The sequence below is a fragment of the Neophocaena asiaeorientalis genome, unplaced genomic scaffold (assembly GCF_003031525.2).
Source record: "Neophocaena asiaeorientalis asiaeorientalis breed wild unplaced genomic scaffold, Neophocaena_asiaeorientalis_V1.1 scaffold16, whole genome shotgun sequence".
Classification (NCBI taxonomy): Eukaryota; Metazoa; Chordata; class Mammalia; order Artiodactyla; family Phocoenidae; genus Neophocaena; species Neophocaena asiaeorientalis.
In genome coordinates this window covers 1,539,366-1,558,428 of record NW_020175446.1, presented here as the reverse complement: position 1 = coordinate 1,558,428, position 19,063 = coordinate 1,539,366, and the positions used below count along the sequence as shown (strand labels likewise).

The following is a 19,063-nucleotide window of genomic DNA, read 5'->3' as shown; positions in this document are numbered from 1 at the left end:
ATGAGGATTCTTTTTTTTTGGGCCAAGCCACGTGGCTTGTGAGATTTTAGTTCCCCGACCAGGGATTGAACCCATGCCGTCCACAGTGAAAGCACCGAGTCCTAACCACCGGACTGCCAGGGAATTCGTTCATTCATTTTAAAAAGCATCTTAATCTTTTAGAGATGCATACTGAAATATTTATGGACTTGTGAGTTTATGATCTCAGGTTTGCTTCAAAACAACCTGGGTAGGGAGGGACATTTGTAAAGGTACAGATTTAAAAATAATAATAAATAATAATTTATTTATTACTGCAGTTGAATGATGGGAGCATGTGGATTCTGAATGCCTTTATCTGTAATTTTGTTTATGCCTGAAATACTTCTTTCACACTAAAACGTTAAAGAACACAGCAACCATTGGCAGGAAATGAGACTTTGAAGCAGTAAATCATTCAACCTATTATAATGTCTAAACACTTTGTCTTATCACCTCTAACATATTTTTAAAAAAATATCTGGCATAATATAAATTGTATTGTGTGTGAACATGTCATAATCTTGGCTTCAGAGCTTCATCTCTGAGTGAGCTCCTAGATGCTTCTATCAACCTGGAACAGTGGATGTTTCTAGGTTCATAAAATGGGATAAGGACAGTGTCCTTGAGGATAATAAATGCCAGGAAGATCAATCCCTTAGAAAGAAAACTCAACTTTTTGGTGGCGGGGGTAGCAGAAGGGTGTACTTGTAGGTACTAAGAGCATAAAATGTATAAAATTCATTGGTGGTTGCAAACTATCAAGTATAATCAATCCCTACCACTAATGTACGGCCAGAGTAGACATCAGTCAATTGAGGGAGAACAGGTCTGAAAAGCCATCATGGCTGGAGTTCTTTGCTCTGAGCACCCAGAGATTTGCTCTGTCAAACTCAGTGGTGATCAGGCCCAGGGAAACTGCATCCCATGGATTAAGCTGCCTTGGAGCCTGAGGAAACACCAGCAAAGAGAAATGACTGAGTAAGGGGCCGTGAATGCCAGGGAGTCCAAATGTTTCCCCCTCTAATCTATCCACTTTAGTAGCCAGAAATATTAGCAGGAAGCCACATTATCCACTTCTTTGGTGGAACCACTATTTCAGGGAACGGAAGTGCTAGAAGCCATCGTGGTGACCATATCGTCTCCTTCTGAGTAGATCCATTTGCAAATGGAAAAGAGTCTGATGGACAAAGGAACGATCAAAGCTTGAGGGTGAGAGAGATGGACGGTCTCAGGGCCTCGGGCTGGAAACACTTGAGGCCCCTGGACTTTGGTGGAGCAAGTGACACAAGATCCTGGGAAAAGGGTCTAGAAAAGTGTGTCTTATATTCCAATGCACCCCTTGTGTCTCTGTACTAAGATACACTAATGAACTCAAACCAGTTATCATGTGGTCTTACAGTCCTGCTGTGCTCTGGTCTCTGTCAAGTCTTTTTTTTTTTTTTGGTGCTTATTCTACAGCTTGCTTTGCTGGGGATAACCCATTGCCCCATTTTCAAGTGCGTGAGGGTCTAGGACTTAGTAAGGATGACTGACCTTAGGGCTAGCGAGTGGTGGAAGAACTAAATTGGAAAGGTCTTGCTCTGAGGTCCACCAGAAAACACCATGTACTCCATGTTGTATGGATGCCAGCGGGTTAAAACATTCCCCCAGCGAACGCTTAGTCATATGACAAAGACAGGGAAGAGTGTGCCTTAATAACCTGAAGTGGTTTTAAGACAGCAGTTACATATTGAATGTAGTAAATCCTGTCATGAGAGAGTTTGCCAGATAGTCAACGACATAATTTTCTGAAAGGTTGTCCACTTTAGCTCTCAACTTGCATTTCTCTGGTTGCTTAGACTACCTGGAGAATTATTATTACCAGCTGTTGGATGAGAGGTTTTGCTGAGTGATTTGGAGCTCTCGCCCCAGGGAACAGGTACACTGTATCCCACGACAACACCGTTGCGTTGTTGCGTGACATCGTGCGCGAGTCGTTTTAAAATTGTTGGGTCACTGAGTTATTTAGATTTTCCATATGGTTGGTGTCAATATCTAAAAATAGATATTGTATAGTATCTTTGAAATATCACATTTGTTAATATCTCTACCTCCGTGCTCAGAAAAGTCTTGAAGTATTAGGAGGTTGTAAAAATCACAGAGGCAGATACGCTAGTTTTCCATAATCCTGATATTTGCTTAAACACTCAAATGTCATCATCAGAAAAAACATCATCCAATTACTTTTCCGGAAATAGCTGACTATTTTCAGGTAAGTAACAGCAAATACTGTGCCTAAATGTGAAAACCTGAATGTCTGAAGATGATAAGCAGAATTCTAAGACGATCCCACCGACCCTTGACCTTGTCTGGTGCTCCTTCTTTGAGTGATATGATGAGATGTCCATCCTGTGATTTGGCTACATTATATGGTACCATTGACTTTAAGAAAAGGACACTGTCTTCAGTGGCCTGGACCTAATCCAGTGAGCCCTGCCTAGGAGCTCTCCTTGGAAGAGAGAGTCCGTGTGTGAGAGATTCAGCATGAGGGAGATTCTCCATTTCATTGAAGATGGATGGGACTACACGGCAGGGAAGGGTGGGTGGACTCCAGGAACTGAGAGTAACCCCAGGTCAACAGCCGGCAAGAAGATGCGGGCCTCAGTCCAACCACCAACAGCCTGACTGAACCTGGGTGAAGACTGTATCCAGGTCCCCCAGATGAGAAGTCAGCTTGGCCAACTCCTTACATGTTAGACCCAGGCCAGAGAATCCAGTTGAGCTGTACCTGGATTTCTGACCTAAACAATCATGAGACAATACATTCTTACTGTTTTAAGTACTGTTGGTGGTATGGTTGTCCCTAGATATCTGTGGGGTATTGATTCAGGACCCCCTCAGATACCAAAATCTATGGATGCTCAAGTCCCTTTTATAAAATGGCTTAGTATTTGCATATAACCTATGCACATCTTCTCGTATACTTAAAATCATCTCTAGATTGCTTATAATACTTAATGCAACGTAAATGCTATGAAAATAGTTGCCAGCACATCACAAATTCAAGTTGTGCTTTTTGGAACTTTCTGGAAATTAAAAAATATATATTTTCTGTCGTTGCTTGAATTCAAGGATGTGGAACCTGCAGATACAGAGAGTCCACTCTAATTTTTTAGGCAGCAATAAAAACAAGTACACTCATCATGACTGTTAGTCTTCTTTTTAAGTAAAAATGGTGGTCCATGAAAGAGCAGCTGGTTCATCTCGGAAGTCAAAGAATTGCACAAGCCCTTCTCCTCAAGACCAGCATCATTCTTTGCTATGCAGCAGAAGTACGGTAAAAGTTACTTCCCATTTCATAAGCAAAACATTAAAAAGCAACGCACTAAAGGGTTTAGACTTCATAAAATTGATTATTTTCATCGCTTCTTCCTTGGCATCCTTCACTTAAGCACCATGAGTAATACAATGACTGAAGTCCTGTTGGTGCCCCTGCCTTGATTCACGCTGAGGCTCCAGCAGGTTTCTTACAGAGTGAAACAAGCAAAAATATCTTGGTATGAATGTGAAAACAGTTTCAGCCTAATAGGGCCCCCAGACAGTTTTGGGGTCCCCAGGCATATGCGGTACTCTTGGAGAACTGCTAGGGAAGTTGATCTTGTCTATTTCCAGCTTTTCAGCTGCATCTGTAGGCTGAGGATTCCCTAAGGCATGTCTCTAGCCTGAGTCTTTCCCCTGCTCAGTCTCATGTAGTCAAATTCTTAGCTCCAAGTCTAATAATAGGCATATCAAACTCAACACACCCAAAACCACAACTTACTTCCCTACACAATCTCATTCTCTCTAGACCGCCATATCTCAGTATACACATGATGGTCTAATTAGAACACCTAACCTAAAAGAACTTGGGTTCATAATTTAGAATCCAGAAAAAAGCTATTTCAGAGCAATTTACAGAATGCTATGTTATAACACACACATTTCATGCCTGGACTGAATAGTTCTACTAATGGGGACTTTTCCCACTGTGTTCTTTTCTAAGGTGAGTTATCAATGGGGATATATTGGGAATATTGGCAACAGGTAAGATTTCTAGATCAAAGTTCAAATATAAGAGAGCAGATTCTCTTCATGAGAGAATGCTTTCAGATCTGTTTTAGGTCAAGGCAAACACTGTCTTATGTTTAGTCAAGATTAGTAGGTTAATCAATTTGTTGATTCCTTAGCTTTGAGGCTTCAAACTATTAAAGTCACTTTCAAGTTCATCTTAACTTTTATGGAAGTTCGATGTCATTATATTTATATGTTTTTGCCTTCAAATGTCTGCTTCCCAAAGCTGAAGATATCTGCATTTTGATCTCTTACAATAACTGTTTAAGTTTCTGACTCATCCCTACATGCAAAACATACACTAAATCCGCTCCCTTTGTACCGGCTTTGTAGGGGTTTTGGTGATGGGAGGAGAGGAGGAAAGAGGAAGGTGTGATAAGTCTCTGTGATATTTAGGTTTATCAGTGTTTTCTATCAGAAATCATCAGCCACTGAACGGCTCTTCATTCCCTATTTCCTTCATCCAGCATCTCTTGGAAAATGCCCAGTAATTAATTTCTCAAAAGTGTCTTATGACAATTCATTCAGAGAGAAATTTTATTATTCCCATGTAAAGAACTTACATTTTGTCCCTTTTTTTCAGCACATTAAGTTTGATTTAATATACCATTTAATGAAATTAATGAGGCTTTTCCAAAAGCAATGGGGAAAGTATCAAAATAATAGTACTTACAAAGTCATAATAATTGAAGTAAAAGTGGGGAAGAAGCAAATACTTTTCAACCGAAAATACCTTTCCAATTCAGAAACAAAACAATTAAAAAATATCTTTCTCTTTCCTTCCACGCGTTAGAATGCCATAAGTTGTCTTGTTATCAGCAGCTGAAGGGAAAATGATGAATTCAGTCTCCCGGTGGGCCAGTTAACTTTTTGGTGTTGATGGTATAAACCTGGTGAATCGTCTGACAGGACTGATTAGGAAAAGCTGACCTACAGAAGCTCCTATTGGTCCTCACTGCCGAAAATCTACAATCCTACACCCACAGGAGCACACACCCAAGTACAAGCCCATGCATCCCACATTTTGGGGGCAGTGCTGCTTACAGAGCAAGAAAAATGATTGGACTCAGGAGTTTCACCAATGAAACAGCGTTTGTTCCACAATCGTGCAGAGCCAGGGAAAGAAATCAATGTTTTTAGTGCAGCCCAGTCCTCTGTTGTTCAAAGGTGCAGTCAGAGCCTCCCACCTTGTAGGGCTGCTTTGAACAGGGTCAGGGTCTGAAGGCTTTACAACTCTGCCCCCTGAAATCAGTCTCCCGGGGCTCAGTTTACATGCCTGCCACTAGATATCATTTGAGCTTCCCCAGGGGTCATGGACGAGAAATATGCTTTTATTCTTTGCGTGAAAGAATAAAGATGTGGGCCATGGAGATATGAGCTCTCTCCCACCGTGAAGTGCCACCCCTGCTGGAGAGTGTCAGGCGGGTGAATACAATACACCAGTCAGAGGCATTGAAAGGTTTATGGTGGCAGAAAAGCAATAGCTGTCCTGGGATTTACTGTCAACAGGTCCTCACCGAGGCTTACAGGACACATGTATTACATTGGAGCTTGTATTCCTTATGCAAATGTTTTAATCTAGTTAATCCTAATGAAGGCTTCTACCAACCTCATGAATAGAAGAGGCAGAGGTGGTTGCTGAAGTGATGTTCCAGTAACTTCCCTCCTTTCCTTGCCCCTCACTTTTTGTCTATAAAAGGCTAGAGTTAGGATTCTTTGATCAAGGCTCTTGATTTTTAGGAAAGCTGTACCATTTCCCCTTAGCCCTCCTATGTGAGAATAGCTTGACTATATCACCTTTCCAACATTGAATTTTAGCATATAAAAGAAAATGTTTTCTAACTTGGAAATTGAAAAATACTATCTCATTTTTATTCGCACTTAAAATCATGTCTTTATTCATTTATTCTTTGAGATAAATCTGACTATTATTGTCTCATGGTTTGTATATAATTTACAGGGAGTTTAATTGTTACCACAATATTTTTATTAATCTAGAAATAATTGCTGTCTCTACTAGGTTATTTCGTTGGTTTATGGATTTACTTGCTATTGGCTTACTGATGATAGGCACATGCCAATTTCTCTGTTGGAAATTAAGGTGATAGGACATGGTCCTAATTCCTCGGGGACGGTACTCAGGGAGTTAACAACTTCTTCACCAAGACTAAGCTGTGATTAAAGGCTCGAAATTTTCAGCCCTACTCCACATCCTCCAGAGAGGGGAGGGGGCTGGAAAAGGAGTTAAGTGTCCAATCATGCCTACAAGATGAAGCCTCCATAAAATCTCACTAGTACGGGGTTCAGAGGCTTAGCAAACATATCCACACTGGGAGGGTGACCCCAAGTCCACGGGTACAGAGGTCCTGTGCTCGAGACCCTCCCAGACCTCACCCTGTGTATCTCTTTATCTGACTGTTCATCCGTATCCTTTATCATATTCTTTAATTAACTGGTAACGCAAGCAGGTGTTTCCCTGAGTTCTGTGAGAGACTCTAGCAAATTAATCAAACCCGAGGAGGGGGTCCTTGGAACCTCTGATCTATAGCTGTTCGTTCAGGAGCACCGGTGACAACCTGGACTTGGGACTGGCATGTGAAATGTATGTGTGTGTGTGTGTGTGTGTGTGTGTGTGTGTGTGTGTTTGTGGCAGTCCTGCAGGACTGAACCCTTGACCTGTGGGATCTGACACTGTCTCCAGGTAGATAGTGTCAAATGAGTTAAATCCTAGGACACCCAGCTGCTGTCACAGAGTTCGTGACCAGAAGTGAAGAGTTTCGTGTGAGTGGTAAAGGAGACTCAGGAAGGCAGGAGCGTGGGGAAGAGCTGGCAGCCATGTGTATTTAATGCATAGTGTTTGTCCAGTCCGAGGACCAGAGTGTGTTCTGTGTGAATGGTCTTCAACATTCCCTAACAGTCCTGCCCAGAAGCTCACTTTTCACTATGCACGGAGCGTCTTGTGCATCCGTAGTGATACTCCTGCAAGTCATCCTTATATTCAGGAGAAAACGCTGGAGTTAATTCTCTCAAAGTCTGCCTTGTCATAAGCCATAGAGGGAAGATTGGAACTCTGCTCTGAATTAAATACTGACTTTCCTTTATTCTGCATTATCTGCCTAGAATAAGAATGAGAAAATAGAATATCAGAAGCCTTAAAATTCAAGCCCTTTAATTAATCGATGAGACAAAAAGCAAGGCTGTGGCTCAAGATTTCAGGAAATTTCAGAAGTGAGACTGGAGCTCAGGCCTCCGGGCTTCCTGGACAGACCTCCCCCCGACCAACCCCCACTGAACCTGACCTTGTTATGAAACAGTTGTCCAGGCTGCAAGGTCAATGGATTCTGGTAGCCTGACTGGGAAAACTGGGAAACTTCAGAAGGAAATATTTTCACACATAAAATACAGATGAGAAGAGTGTGTTAAGGGAAAAAGACACAGTCTTTATTGGAATGTGTGGATTATCTGAGATGATTCTGTTCACAAGCCTCTAATACTTCCTGTACCTCAATAAAGGGGAGACGGTGAAGGGGAAAAGTTGCTTTGGGGGCACCTCACCCCTTTGTTCCCCTTCTCCCTTCCCCCCAATTTCTCCAGTTGGTGCCCCCCTTCTCCCCTCTCATCTCTTGGTGCCCTCCACCCCCTATTTTGGAGGAAAGTGCCTGAAAGAAAGTGTGTGGAGTAACCCAATGAATCACTACAAAGCTAAGTAAGAAATCTTTTAATCTCAACGCGTCCCCTGTTAAATTCTGAATGTTCTTATCTCTGACAACTTAAATCACAGGGAAACATATTGTTTCATTGGAGTCCATGATTTTTTAAGCACATGGGGACAAATAAAGTTAATTGCCTTCCTTCCAATAAAGCCTGTTACTGTAATTACCCATTAAATTAGCAAAGAATGCAATAGCCAAGGGTGTGCGGGTGTCCCACACTAACCCTTCAGACTACTCAGACATGGGTATCCGCGTGTTAATCATAACTCCACGCATGGAAGTTTTCTCCTTCAATTCGATAGTGCTGTTAAGTGACATCAGACGAAAACATTCTGATAGCCAGGAACAGGGAGTTATCAACAACAAAACTGTTAATACTGTGAAGCATAATAAATACATATCCGTGACATTTCAGATGCAAAAGATCCCTTTTAACCCCAAGCTTGAAAAGAGGACGGTTTTCTCAACCAAAGAAGGGACACTGGCTGATTTAAGAATCAAAAGGAAATTTGATAATCTACTTACTAAAACTCGGTTGTCAGTTTTTCTCAAGGGTCCACGTTCCAGGACATCCGATAACCTGATGAAAAATGTAGGAATTCCTGAGCGAGGCTAAGCCTACAAGGGAGCTGCTGGCAGAGTAACCTAGCAAAGGCAAGGCAACAATTATTTCTAGATTTAAAAACACGTTTTTTGCAGTAACAATTAAACCTCATAAAATAATGTACAACAGCGCTCCCCACCCCTGGCCCTCGGTTTCAGAGACGGGAGGGCAACCTCAGTCCCAAAACAATAAGCGGAAAAACGCCAAAGTCAACAGTTGAGAAGTTGTAAATTTCACGCTGGTCGGAGTCGCGTGAGGAAATCTCGCGAGGTCAGCTGGTTCGCGCTGTGGGCGAGACTTGTCCTGTAGTGCCGCTGGTCCGACCGTCCCGCCGCTCGTTTGTCAGAAGGGCTGCCGCGGTACCGCGTGACCCTTGTTTTACTGAAGGACGACCCCAAAGCCCAGGAGGAGTGACGCTGGCCGCTAGAATGTGCCCAAGGGAAGCCGGGAGGCGCTTCCTTTCAGGGAAAGTTGTCGAATGAGTAGAAAAAGACTCGCCTGCTGAGGTGGCTAGGAGCTCGGGTAAGAGCGTTCTGCCGGGGACATTGTGACGGAGGAAAAAGAAGCGCGCGCTGGTTTTGCTGTCACACCTCCAAGTGCCGAAGTTACGCCACAGCGCGTGACCGGTGCGTAGTCACGACGGGCAAGGCATTGAATCCGTCGAGTCAGCTAGTGTGAGGGTGAGAGAGGCCGCAGGCGCATGACTGTTAGCGCGGCCGGTGGTTCTAGTTCTCTTGTGTGTGATGAGCTGTTGGCGCTCGTCTCTGACTCGGCCCAATTTAGGGTTTAATCTCGGTCCCAGGCGCGTGCGCAGGAGAAAACGCGGAATTTCTGGGTCCGCTCCCCTCTGCGGCTTCGGGCAGCCCCTGGGGGCGTCAGAACAGCCGTGTCCCCGCTGCATAAGGAGGGACGGCTATGTAGACCACGAGACAATATGTTATAGGAGAGTTTATCTCACAGAACCAGGGAATAAGCACCTTACTTGTTTGAAATGCGGATAAAAGTGAGGTGGCATTTTTCAGTTATCAAATTGGTAACTGTTCTCTTTTACATGCTGTATAAAATTGATAGCCAACAAGGACCTACTTACTGTACAGCACAGGGAACTCTACTCAGTGTTTTGTAATAACCTGTAAGGGAAAAGAATCTGGAAAAGAACATGTGTACGTCTTATATTCTCTCTCTCTCTCTCTCTCTCTATCTGAATCTCTTTGCTGTACACCAGAAACTAACACAACACTGTAAGTCAACTATACTTCAAAAATTTTTTTTAAATTAAAAACATAAAACAGCATTGGCAAAGGCGATACAGTCAAGATATTCTTATATTCAGCTGGTGAGGGGAATGGGTACAGTTTCCTAAAAATCAGTTTAGCACTCTGTGTTAAGGCCCTGAGCAAAGAATCCTAACTCTGGCCCTTTTTTTCCTTTGAAACGTCAGAGTTTAATGATGTGTTGGAAGCTGTTTGGTATCATATACGACTGCAAGAAGTAAGAAAAAGGCTAATATCTAAGAGTAAAGGGATTAAATATATTGTGACCAATCCACTAAAAATGTTTTTCAAAAGTATTCAGTGACCTCAATATCTGATTAAAAATTGGGAATTCCCTGGTGGTCCAGTGGTTAGAACATGGCACTTTCACTGCCGGGGCCTGGGTTCAATCCCTGGTTGGGGAATTAAGATCCCTCAAGCCTGGGGGGGGGGGCGGGGAAGATATATATGTATATATGCATACACACACTATCTAATGAGAAATATGTAATAAGCAAAAATGCTCAGAACAGTCATAAAAGCAGAATAAAAATACATTACAGTCTTATTTTTATTCTGTAAATATATGTGTCTTTACCGAAATGTCCTATTAACTTATATGTGCAATATACATAGTGTTGTAAATAAATACATAAAAAATGATGATAACAGCAGTCATCTCTAGGTGATGGTTTATTCAGTCAGTTATTTTTAGTTTTTTCTTGATAATTTTTAGGTTTTCCCAAGTTTTCTACAATGTCCATATACAATCATAATAAAAGAATTCAATAGAAAAGGAAAACACACTCAATGGTATGTGACTCAGTACATATTTTTTGTTATAACAGGATGAATATTAATAAATATTTAACCCATGTTTAAGCAGCTAACCTGCACGTTCATTCAATGATTTGTTAGATAATGGTTTGAAGAGTCAATTAAATTCTGATTTTAAAAAATGTGGTATGATAAGACATGTTTACTAATATATAGTTACGTTAAGTATTACATTGTATAATGCAATAACAAACTGTTTACAACAAGAAAATTTTAAAACAAGTGGTATCATTTATAAAGGAGACAGCATCTCCTCCTGGTAAAGCGATCAGGTTCTAGAATCAGACCCCCAGCTCCAGGACAGCTCTTCCACCTTAAGCCCTGTAATCTAGGATAAATTATTTAACCTCTTTGTAGCTCATTTTTTCTCCATAATAAACACCATAAATCTTATAACTTTGTGGTAGAATGAAACAGGATGTATATAAAGCACCTTGCAGAGTGTCAAATACATAGTAATTTAAAAAATTACGACTCATTAATAATACTGTAATATTAATGATATTTTATTAGATGATTATAATACTTCTATTGAATGTTGGTCAAGGGAGTGCATGGAAAGTTTAAAAATATGGCGATAAATACCAAAGCATCACAGGGCGATGCTCAGACTTATGAACAAGGAGTGACCATTGAATCAGGGGAGAACCGGAGCATGTGGGGTCTGGACATGGGGGGAGGGGACCTCACATCACAGACAGAGAGGAACTGGAGAACTGACCACAAGATCTAGCAACAGGGAGGTGACAACTCACCTTGATAGGGCTGTTTTCAGGTTCAGGAGAGAATGGGAAGAGATCAAAGAAAATGATTCACTGGAGGAATTTCCTCTCCCTGTTCCCAGGAGAGGAGAGGAAAGGGCTAGGCAGCTGTGGGGAGTATGGGCAGGAAAGAGTTCTATTTGTTCGCTGCTCACATGCTTGCCTTTTTGCTTGTTTGCTTTGTCTCGGTTCTTAAAGATGGGAAGTGAAACATGTTTGTATAATAATGGGATTGATCAAGCAGAAAAGAAAAAATGATTGTGAGGAAGGAGGAAAATGATGGCATCATGTTATTGAGGTGATGAGCCCCAGTGCAGACCGAGGTGGAGGCTCTGGTTTTAGATGGGAATGGCTCCATCATCCATGATAACAACCATATAAGGTCATATGATTAAACTGATTTTTATCAGCATCAACATGAGCTATGCGTTTATATAATTAACAGAGAATAGGAAAGTGGGTCCATACTGAGATATTTAGTGATTCTTAGGGATTTTTAGAAATACTTTGATACAGTTTGAAAAAAAATTTATGTGTTAAAAATATAAAGTGATATGAATTTTGATGACTCTTCGTCAATATAAAACACGTAAAATCTAATGAAATGTTAAATGATTTAAGTAAGGGTTGCTATAATTGGATCTATTAATGAAGCAAATTAATATTTTGAAAGTGTTTCTAAAACATTATGGTGTAAATGCTTAGAAAAAAAAGTAAGCTTTACAGTAAGTGAAAGAATGCAAACCACTGGGATTCCTCAAAATATATTATTTTCAAATCATTTATTTTTCTCTTCAAAATGAAAAAGATTAACAAAAAATCTCTGAGATAATCCAGAAGTTTAGATTTTTTCCCCCAATAATAAAGGAAAACAAAAAATTTTCCAAACAACACATGAACCAAAAATATTTTTCTGAAATATTTTGTTTTCCTAGTTCAAGAATAAGGTAACATATATAATGGAGTTTGAATTATCATATCTGCTAAGGTGACAATATAAAAAGACAATGTATTGATAAATACAAAAGATTAATAGCTTATGGACTGTAATTGCTTGCCAAATTTAATAGAAAGCTGTTGATTAAATAATTATAAGACAAATTAAATTAGATAACAAGAACATTTCTAACAATAAGAAAGCTCAATAGATTAATTATGTATGTTATATACATAAATATTTTACATATTGTTTGATATATAATAAATGTAAAATATTTAAGTATACAACAATAATATATATATGATATGTAACATATTTAATATATAACATATATAGTGTATAATATGTAAAAATGCATAACATATAAATAAAACATAAAATAAATGTGAAAGTGTATATATGTGTGTGCGTGCATGCACCTGTATAGTAAGCTCTCGCAACTCAAAGGATTTCCAAGGATTTCACTATTATTGCTATCAATGATTGTGAATATTCTTTTCACGTGCCACTTAGAGGGACTTTTTTAGCCTGGAGAAGTATTAATAAAATCACGATAATCCTCTGAGTTAATAATAAGTCCAAAAAAAGAGCTTATGTTTTAAATTCCAAACCCTGATTTCTTCAGTTTGTCAGTAGTTGGTGTATATATGTGAAACAGTTTCCTCTGTGGTTTGTGAGGTTTCTCAGTGGCTTCCGTTCCTGTATTTAGTAAATTAAGTTTGTTTGAAACAATTTTGCATTTTATTTATTTGAATTTTCTGAGCTCCCCATTATGGGTAAACTATGGTGTTAGACATTGAATCCTACCATCTGGTATAGGAATTTCCAAGGACACCAGAGGCAGATGGTAGGATTGGGTTTTCTGAGAGAAGTCTGATGTGTGTGGAGGATCGCAGTGGACTCTGACTTCTTTCTGCTGGGGCCGGGGGAGGGAGCTGGGAGGGTCCAAGGAGCAGGCTTAGCTTAATTAGGGGTCAGTCATGGACAGAGAGGGGAAGGACATTCTCCCTGGAAAGGACAGAAAGTAGTTGTATGTAGCTGAGTGAAGCTAACATCCACCAGGGAACTTTTTTTTTTTTTTTTTTTTTTCAGTACGATGGTGCTGTACTGCTGTGGATTCTCCCCTCCTCTGAGTTCTAACTTGTTTCAAGTTAACACATCCTCTTTTTGGACAGCCCTGGTTCTTGGCAATGTTGTGAAGAAAAGGAAGGGACCCTCCTCAAAGGGTCTTTCCCCTCATCACCTCCCTGAAGCTCCTCCTGTCCTCCATCCAGAGTCCTCCTCCTTCCCTCCCCTCAGGGCTGGGCAGAGAGATTTCCATGTTCAAGGACAGATGCAGCAGATGAGGGATGGTGGGGGGGGGTAGAAATAGTACCAGCTTGCCATTTTGTTGGTGCAATGGTTATGAAATGGCTCCGTAGCAAAGATCAGTACCTCTCTCTAATCATATCTGACCCTGAGTCTTCTTCTCAGTCCACTGGTGAACATCGGCGTCTGTCACTGTCTGGGTCCTCCCATTTTCTACACCATGCTGCAGCACCCCACCACACACACTCCTCATTCCATAGTACCCCAAGACGTCCTCTCAGGATGCTCCCCATCACAGGAGTGCTCCTTGGTCCTCTTCTCCTGGACATCCATCGAGAGGCCATCCCTCAGCTTGACCACAGGCCCCATCAGAGATGGCCCCTGCCTCACCCTCAATGCCTTGTGACCAGTTTCCAAACATCAGATGCCCTGCATCCATGGCTTACCTGTAGTTGTCATGCATCTCAGCACTGGTGAAAGCCACCATCTCCCCACCTGCTCCCGAACCTGCTCAAATGCCAGCACCTCCCCTTACTTCTGAAGCAACTTCCTATAATAACCTCCTTTGGGGAGGTTTTTTTCAATGCCTCCTTTGACAAGGAAAGGAATTGTCAATACCAACGTGAGGAAATTGCTTCTTTTCTTGAATTCAAAAGCTTGGTTTTTGGGAGGAAGGTGGGAAATGGGAGAGAATCAGCTTTTATTTTGTTAGTGCAGAGAGAAAAGAAATAACAGTCAATAGACTATCCTGGCAGTTTAACCCTGGTGTCACTGCGATGATTTGAATTCCAGGTACAGAGCTCTTCAGCGTTTTCAGCTTCTTTCCAGGTGTTGGGATCCATCAGTCTCTACCTCCATGCCTTCCATTGTCAAGTGGGCAGAATACAGTGAAGGGTGTTGGGTTCTGAGTGGGAAGATTTGAATCCAAATCCCACATCTTACTCCCTATGTCCTCTCAACAAATCTGTGAACCTTGATTTCCTAATATGAGTAAGGATCTTCATAATACCTACTTCAGAGGGTTGTGGAAAGAGTTAAATACCATGGTGTGTTTGAAGATGCTTCCTTAAATATAAGGTAGTGTACAAATGTCACCGTGAAGAGGCCAGATGGGAAGTGGGATGAGAGCCTTGAGAGGTAGAGCTACAGACACATGGTACCCAGAGGGTCAGAAAATTCAGTGACCAGGGGAAGGGACAGGGAGAGGGAACAAATGTCCAGTAACATCAGCGATGGAAGGACATTCCCTCCTCTGGGGAAGCCATGTGAATGCAAGTGATCCAAAAATAGCAACAAACACTGTCCGTGTATGGAGCACATGATGTCCAGGGTCTGCTCCTAAAAATGGTGCATTCATTATAGTGCAGGGAACACATATGTGTTCCCTGCATTTGATATCAGCATGCCCATTGTATTAGTCAGGGCTGTTTTGAGAACCAGAACCAATAGGATGATATATATCATACCATCCTATATAAGAAATATAAGACGTTGTCTCTCATAATTATGGAGGCTGAGAAGTCTCAAGATTTCAGGGTGAGTCAGTAAGCTGGAGACCCAGAGAGCTAATGGTGTGGTTCTGGTTCAAAGGCTGGCAGGACCAAGACCCGGGAAAAGCCAGTGTTTCAGTTTGAATCTGAAGGCAGGAAAAAAAATTAGTATCCCACTATGAAGGCAGTCAGACAAAGATAAATACTGGATGATTTTACTTTTATGTGAATCTAAAATACAAAACAAATGAACAAATGTAATGAAACAGAAACATTGTCAAAGACACAGAGAACAAACTGGTGGTTGCCAAAAAAGAGGGGTCGGGGGAGAGAAATAGGTGAGGGAGACTAGGAGGCACAAACTTCCAATTACAAAATAAGTGAGTCACAGGGATGAAATGTACAGTGTGGAGAATATAGTCAGTAATTATGTAGCATCTTTGTACAGTGACAGATGGTAACTAGACTTACAGTGCTGACCATTTTGAAATGTACAGAAATATCAAATCACTGTGTTGTACACCAGGAACTGACATAGTGTTTTAGGTCAGTTATACTTCAAAAAACAAGCAAAGGAAAACAAATAAACTTATAGGAAAGAGATGAGATTTGCAGTTATCAGAGGCGAGGGGTGGAGGGAGGGGGAATTAGTTGAAGGCAGTCAAAAGGTACAAATTTACAGTTATAAAATAAATAAGTGCTAGGGATGTAATGTACAACTTGGTAAATATAATTAACACTGCTATATGTTATATATGAAAGTTAAGAAAATAAATCCTAAGAGTTCTCATCACAAGAAAGAATTTGTTCTTTTTCTTTTATTTTGTATCAATATGAGATGATGGATGTTTACTAAACATATTGTGGTAATTATTTGATTATACATGTAAGTCAAATCATTGTTGCATACACCTTGAACTTAGGCAGTGCTGTATGTGCATTATGTCTCAATAAAATTGGAAGGAAAAAAAGCAATAAAATTGAAAAAAAATTATAACCCAGTATGAAGGTAGTCAGGCCAGAAGAATTCTCTTCTGCTCAGGAAAGTGTCAGCTTTGTGTTCTATTCCAGTCTTCAGCTGATTAGATAAGGTTCACCCACGTGGAGGGGGGGCAGTCTGCTCTACTCAGTCTGTGGATTTAAAACTTAATCTCATCCAAAAACAACCTTCACAGAAGCACCCAGGAAAACATTTGACAAGGTATCTAGTCACTTTGGACCCCAGTCAAGTAGACATAAAAAGTAACCATCGCACTCCTTTTGCAGATAAGTTAACAGGCTCTGAGTTAAGTAACTTACACAGGCCACATAGCTAGCAAGTTGTGAGCAAAGATTTGAGCCCAGGTCTTCATGCTACTCTAGGTCCATATATGTAAATCATATGTAAATATGTAAACCAGAAATCTTTAAATTAAAATATTTTAATTTTAATAAAGATATGATAATTTTAATATTCAATACAAATTTTTAAATTAAACTATTATTTATTTTCTTCCCACAAATGACTTCCCACTTTTTTTCCCCAGAAATGACCACAAAAGTGGAACTTCTTAAAACATTTAATGCAGAACCTAGTAAACTCAAGAAACTTAAAGCCTGAGAACTGTGACTTTAGCAACCAATGTCATACATTTTTTATATTGCCTGTAGGTTACGAGGGTCTGTAAGTACTGGTGTTCTTAGCATTTAATCATGCACATTTAGAACATTTCCTCCTACTAGCTTCCCATCAATAGATATTTGTTAAACTTTGAGTGATTAAATGACTAGATGAGTGAATGAATGAATAAATTTCATTTTTCTTCAAAATTTTTCACGTATGTAGCAAATTTAGAAAACTCTAGTCACTGCACGTAAGTTGAGAGAGCAGTCTGCTGGGTCATTTGGCGAAATGATAATGATTTGTAGAATTTGCCATCACTGGTGGTAAGCAGCTTTGGGTATAGATGGTAATCCTACCACATACTATTTTTAGCTTCTGACACTGCTGTCATAAGATATGATCTTGCTGGTTGATAGACTTGCGTTAATTATTCACAGGCTCTTATACTTCATTTGCTTTGCATCATTCACCCCTTAGAATGCATCCCATATTCCAGGGGTTGGTAAGAAAGCAGTTACGACTGGAAATGCTGTGAAGATAAAACGCAATTTTATGATATCTCTCTGAGTCGTACCTAATAATGGTTTTATTTTGTTTCTTCCAGTGAAAAAGGCGATTGAATTGAAGTCAAGAGGAGTCAAGATGCTTCCCAGCAAGGACAGTAGCCATAAAAACTCTGTCTGTAAGTCCTCTTTCTTTCTGTATGAGGATTGATATGTCCATTAGAGGGAGCGGTTTTGGAGAGGTAATTCTATAAACTGCTTTTCCCACTTCATCTCGTTCTGCTTTCCTACCTTCAAAGTATTTGCTGGGAGAGAGAATCTACACTGTGTATTCATCTTATCTCCTAAATGCATCTCAAACCCGTCTTTGCTCTCTACCCTGATCAATCACTGAGACTGGACCTTCCCGATTTCTCTGTTAAACAGCTGTTCCACTCTCAGGTGTTTTGATCCCAGTTTCTCTTTCCATTCTAGTATACACCACACATACCAGATTGATCTTTGGGGCACAGGAGTCTTGTCTTGTCATTCTCCTATTAAAATGTTCTTGATCATCCGTGGACTAAAGAATAAAATAGTTCCAGGCAACATCTATATCCCTTCAAAGAAAACCAGGATATGAAGACCACATGTATAGGGTTCTATCTGGATGTGCCCAGCACATAGTAGGCACCCGGCCAATAGCTGTTGGATAAATGAAAGTGTCCCCTGGCACCTACTTTTCTGGTATCTCTTCCTTAATACCCTTCACCATAATTTAGCCAAAAGGACCAGTAGACTGTGTCATGTGTGCCTTTGCTAGAAGTGTCCTCGCCGCATTCCTTGCATGCAGAAGCCCAGGTGGTCTTAGAGCCTCACCATTGGAACCCTTTCCTGACTTCTCCAGGCACGGTTAGCTGTTTCCTCCTATTGTTCCCCCCAGTCCTGTGTTCTTAACCTCTGCATTTTGTCACAGTTTCACTATGGGTTTGCCTATCCTGCTCACTGCACATTAGAAGGCTCCGTTGAGATTCTCAAGTGGGTTTATTTCCAGGGTGGTTCTTTCCCCTGCATCATGTTCTTTTAAAAATTTTCAGCCTCTTGGGGTACCTTTTCTGTTCATTCCTGGTGACCTCTTCTTGTGGTGTTCCTGCTGACCTGCTCTCTTGGTGAAGAATCCCAGTGGTTGGGATCTATGTATTTTATTTGGTTTGCCACTAATAGCAGTTGGTACATGCGGGACGCTTGAGGTCACTTGGAGCACCCTCAGTTCAACCAACTCTACTTTTATCTGCGTGATATATTGGGCTTGTGTGTGAGGCTTTATCCATGACAAATATCACATTAAAACTAAAAAGCAAATACAAACAGCAATAATGATCATTTAAAAATCACATTGTAGATTAACCTACCTCTGCTTTCTTAATATCCCTATTTTATGGCTTCCTAGTGATTGCCTGTGTAATGATAGTCCATCGACTCTGTATAATGACCCTATCCTCTGGCACTTGGGGAGGACAGAGAGGTAAACCCAGACCCCTAGGATGTAGGCTTCAGACACAGATGTGTCTTAGACATTTTGAGATAATATAGACTGGGTGATTTAAATTTATTTCTCATAGTTCAGGAGGCTGGGCAGTCCAAGATCAAGGTGCTGGTCGATTCAGTGTCTGATGAGGACTCACTTCCTAACACAGACAGCAGTCTATTTTCTCACTGTATCTTCATAAGGTGGTGAGAGGGAGAGATCACCTTTTCGGTATCTTATAAGGGAACTCATCCAATTCATGAGGTCTCTACCCTCATGACCTATCACCTCCCAAAGGACCCACCTCCACATACCATCACCTTGGAGGTCTGGGCTTCAAGATATGAATTTTGGGGACACACACAGTCTATTCAAGGGGGATCCTTCAGTCTCTGACTGCAGTTCAGGCCCTTAGGTCTCACACATACACACAA

The 19,063-nt window shown here is 40.8% G+C and overlaps 1 protein-coding gene across 1 annotated transcript in view; it reads left to right on the top strand.

Annotated features, from left to right (window-relative positions):
- CSMD1 (CUB and Sushi multiple domains 1) overlaps positions 1-19,063 on the top strand; it is a 1,745,896-nt gene that overhangs the window by 1,143,131 nt on the left and 583,702 nt on the right. Inside the window, exon 8 of the mRNA XM_024768064.1 lies at positions 17,224-17,301. Coding sequence (XP_024623832.1) covers positions 17,224-17,301 — 78 coding nt within the window. The remainder of the gene's footprint in view (positions 1-17,223; positions 17,302-19,063) is intronic.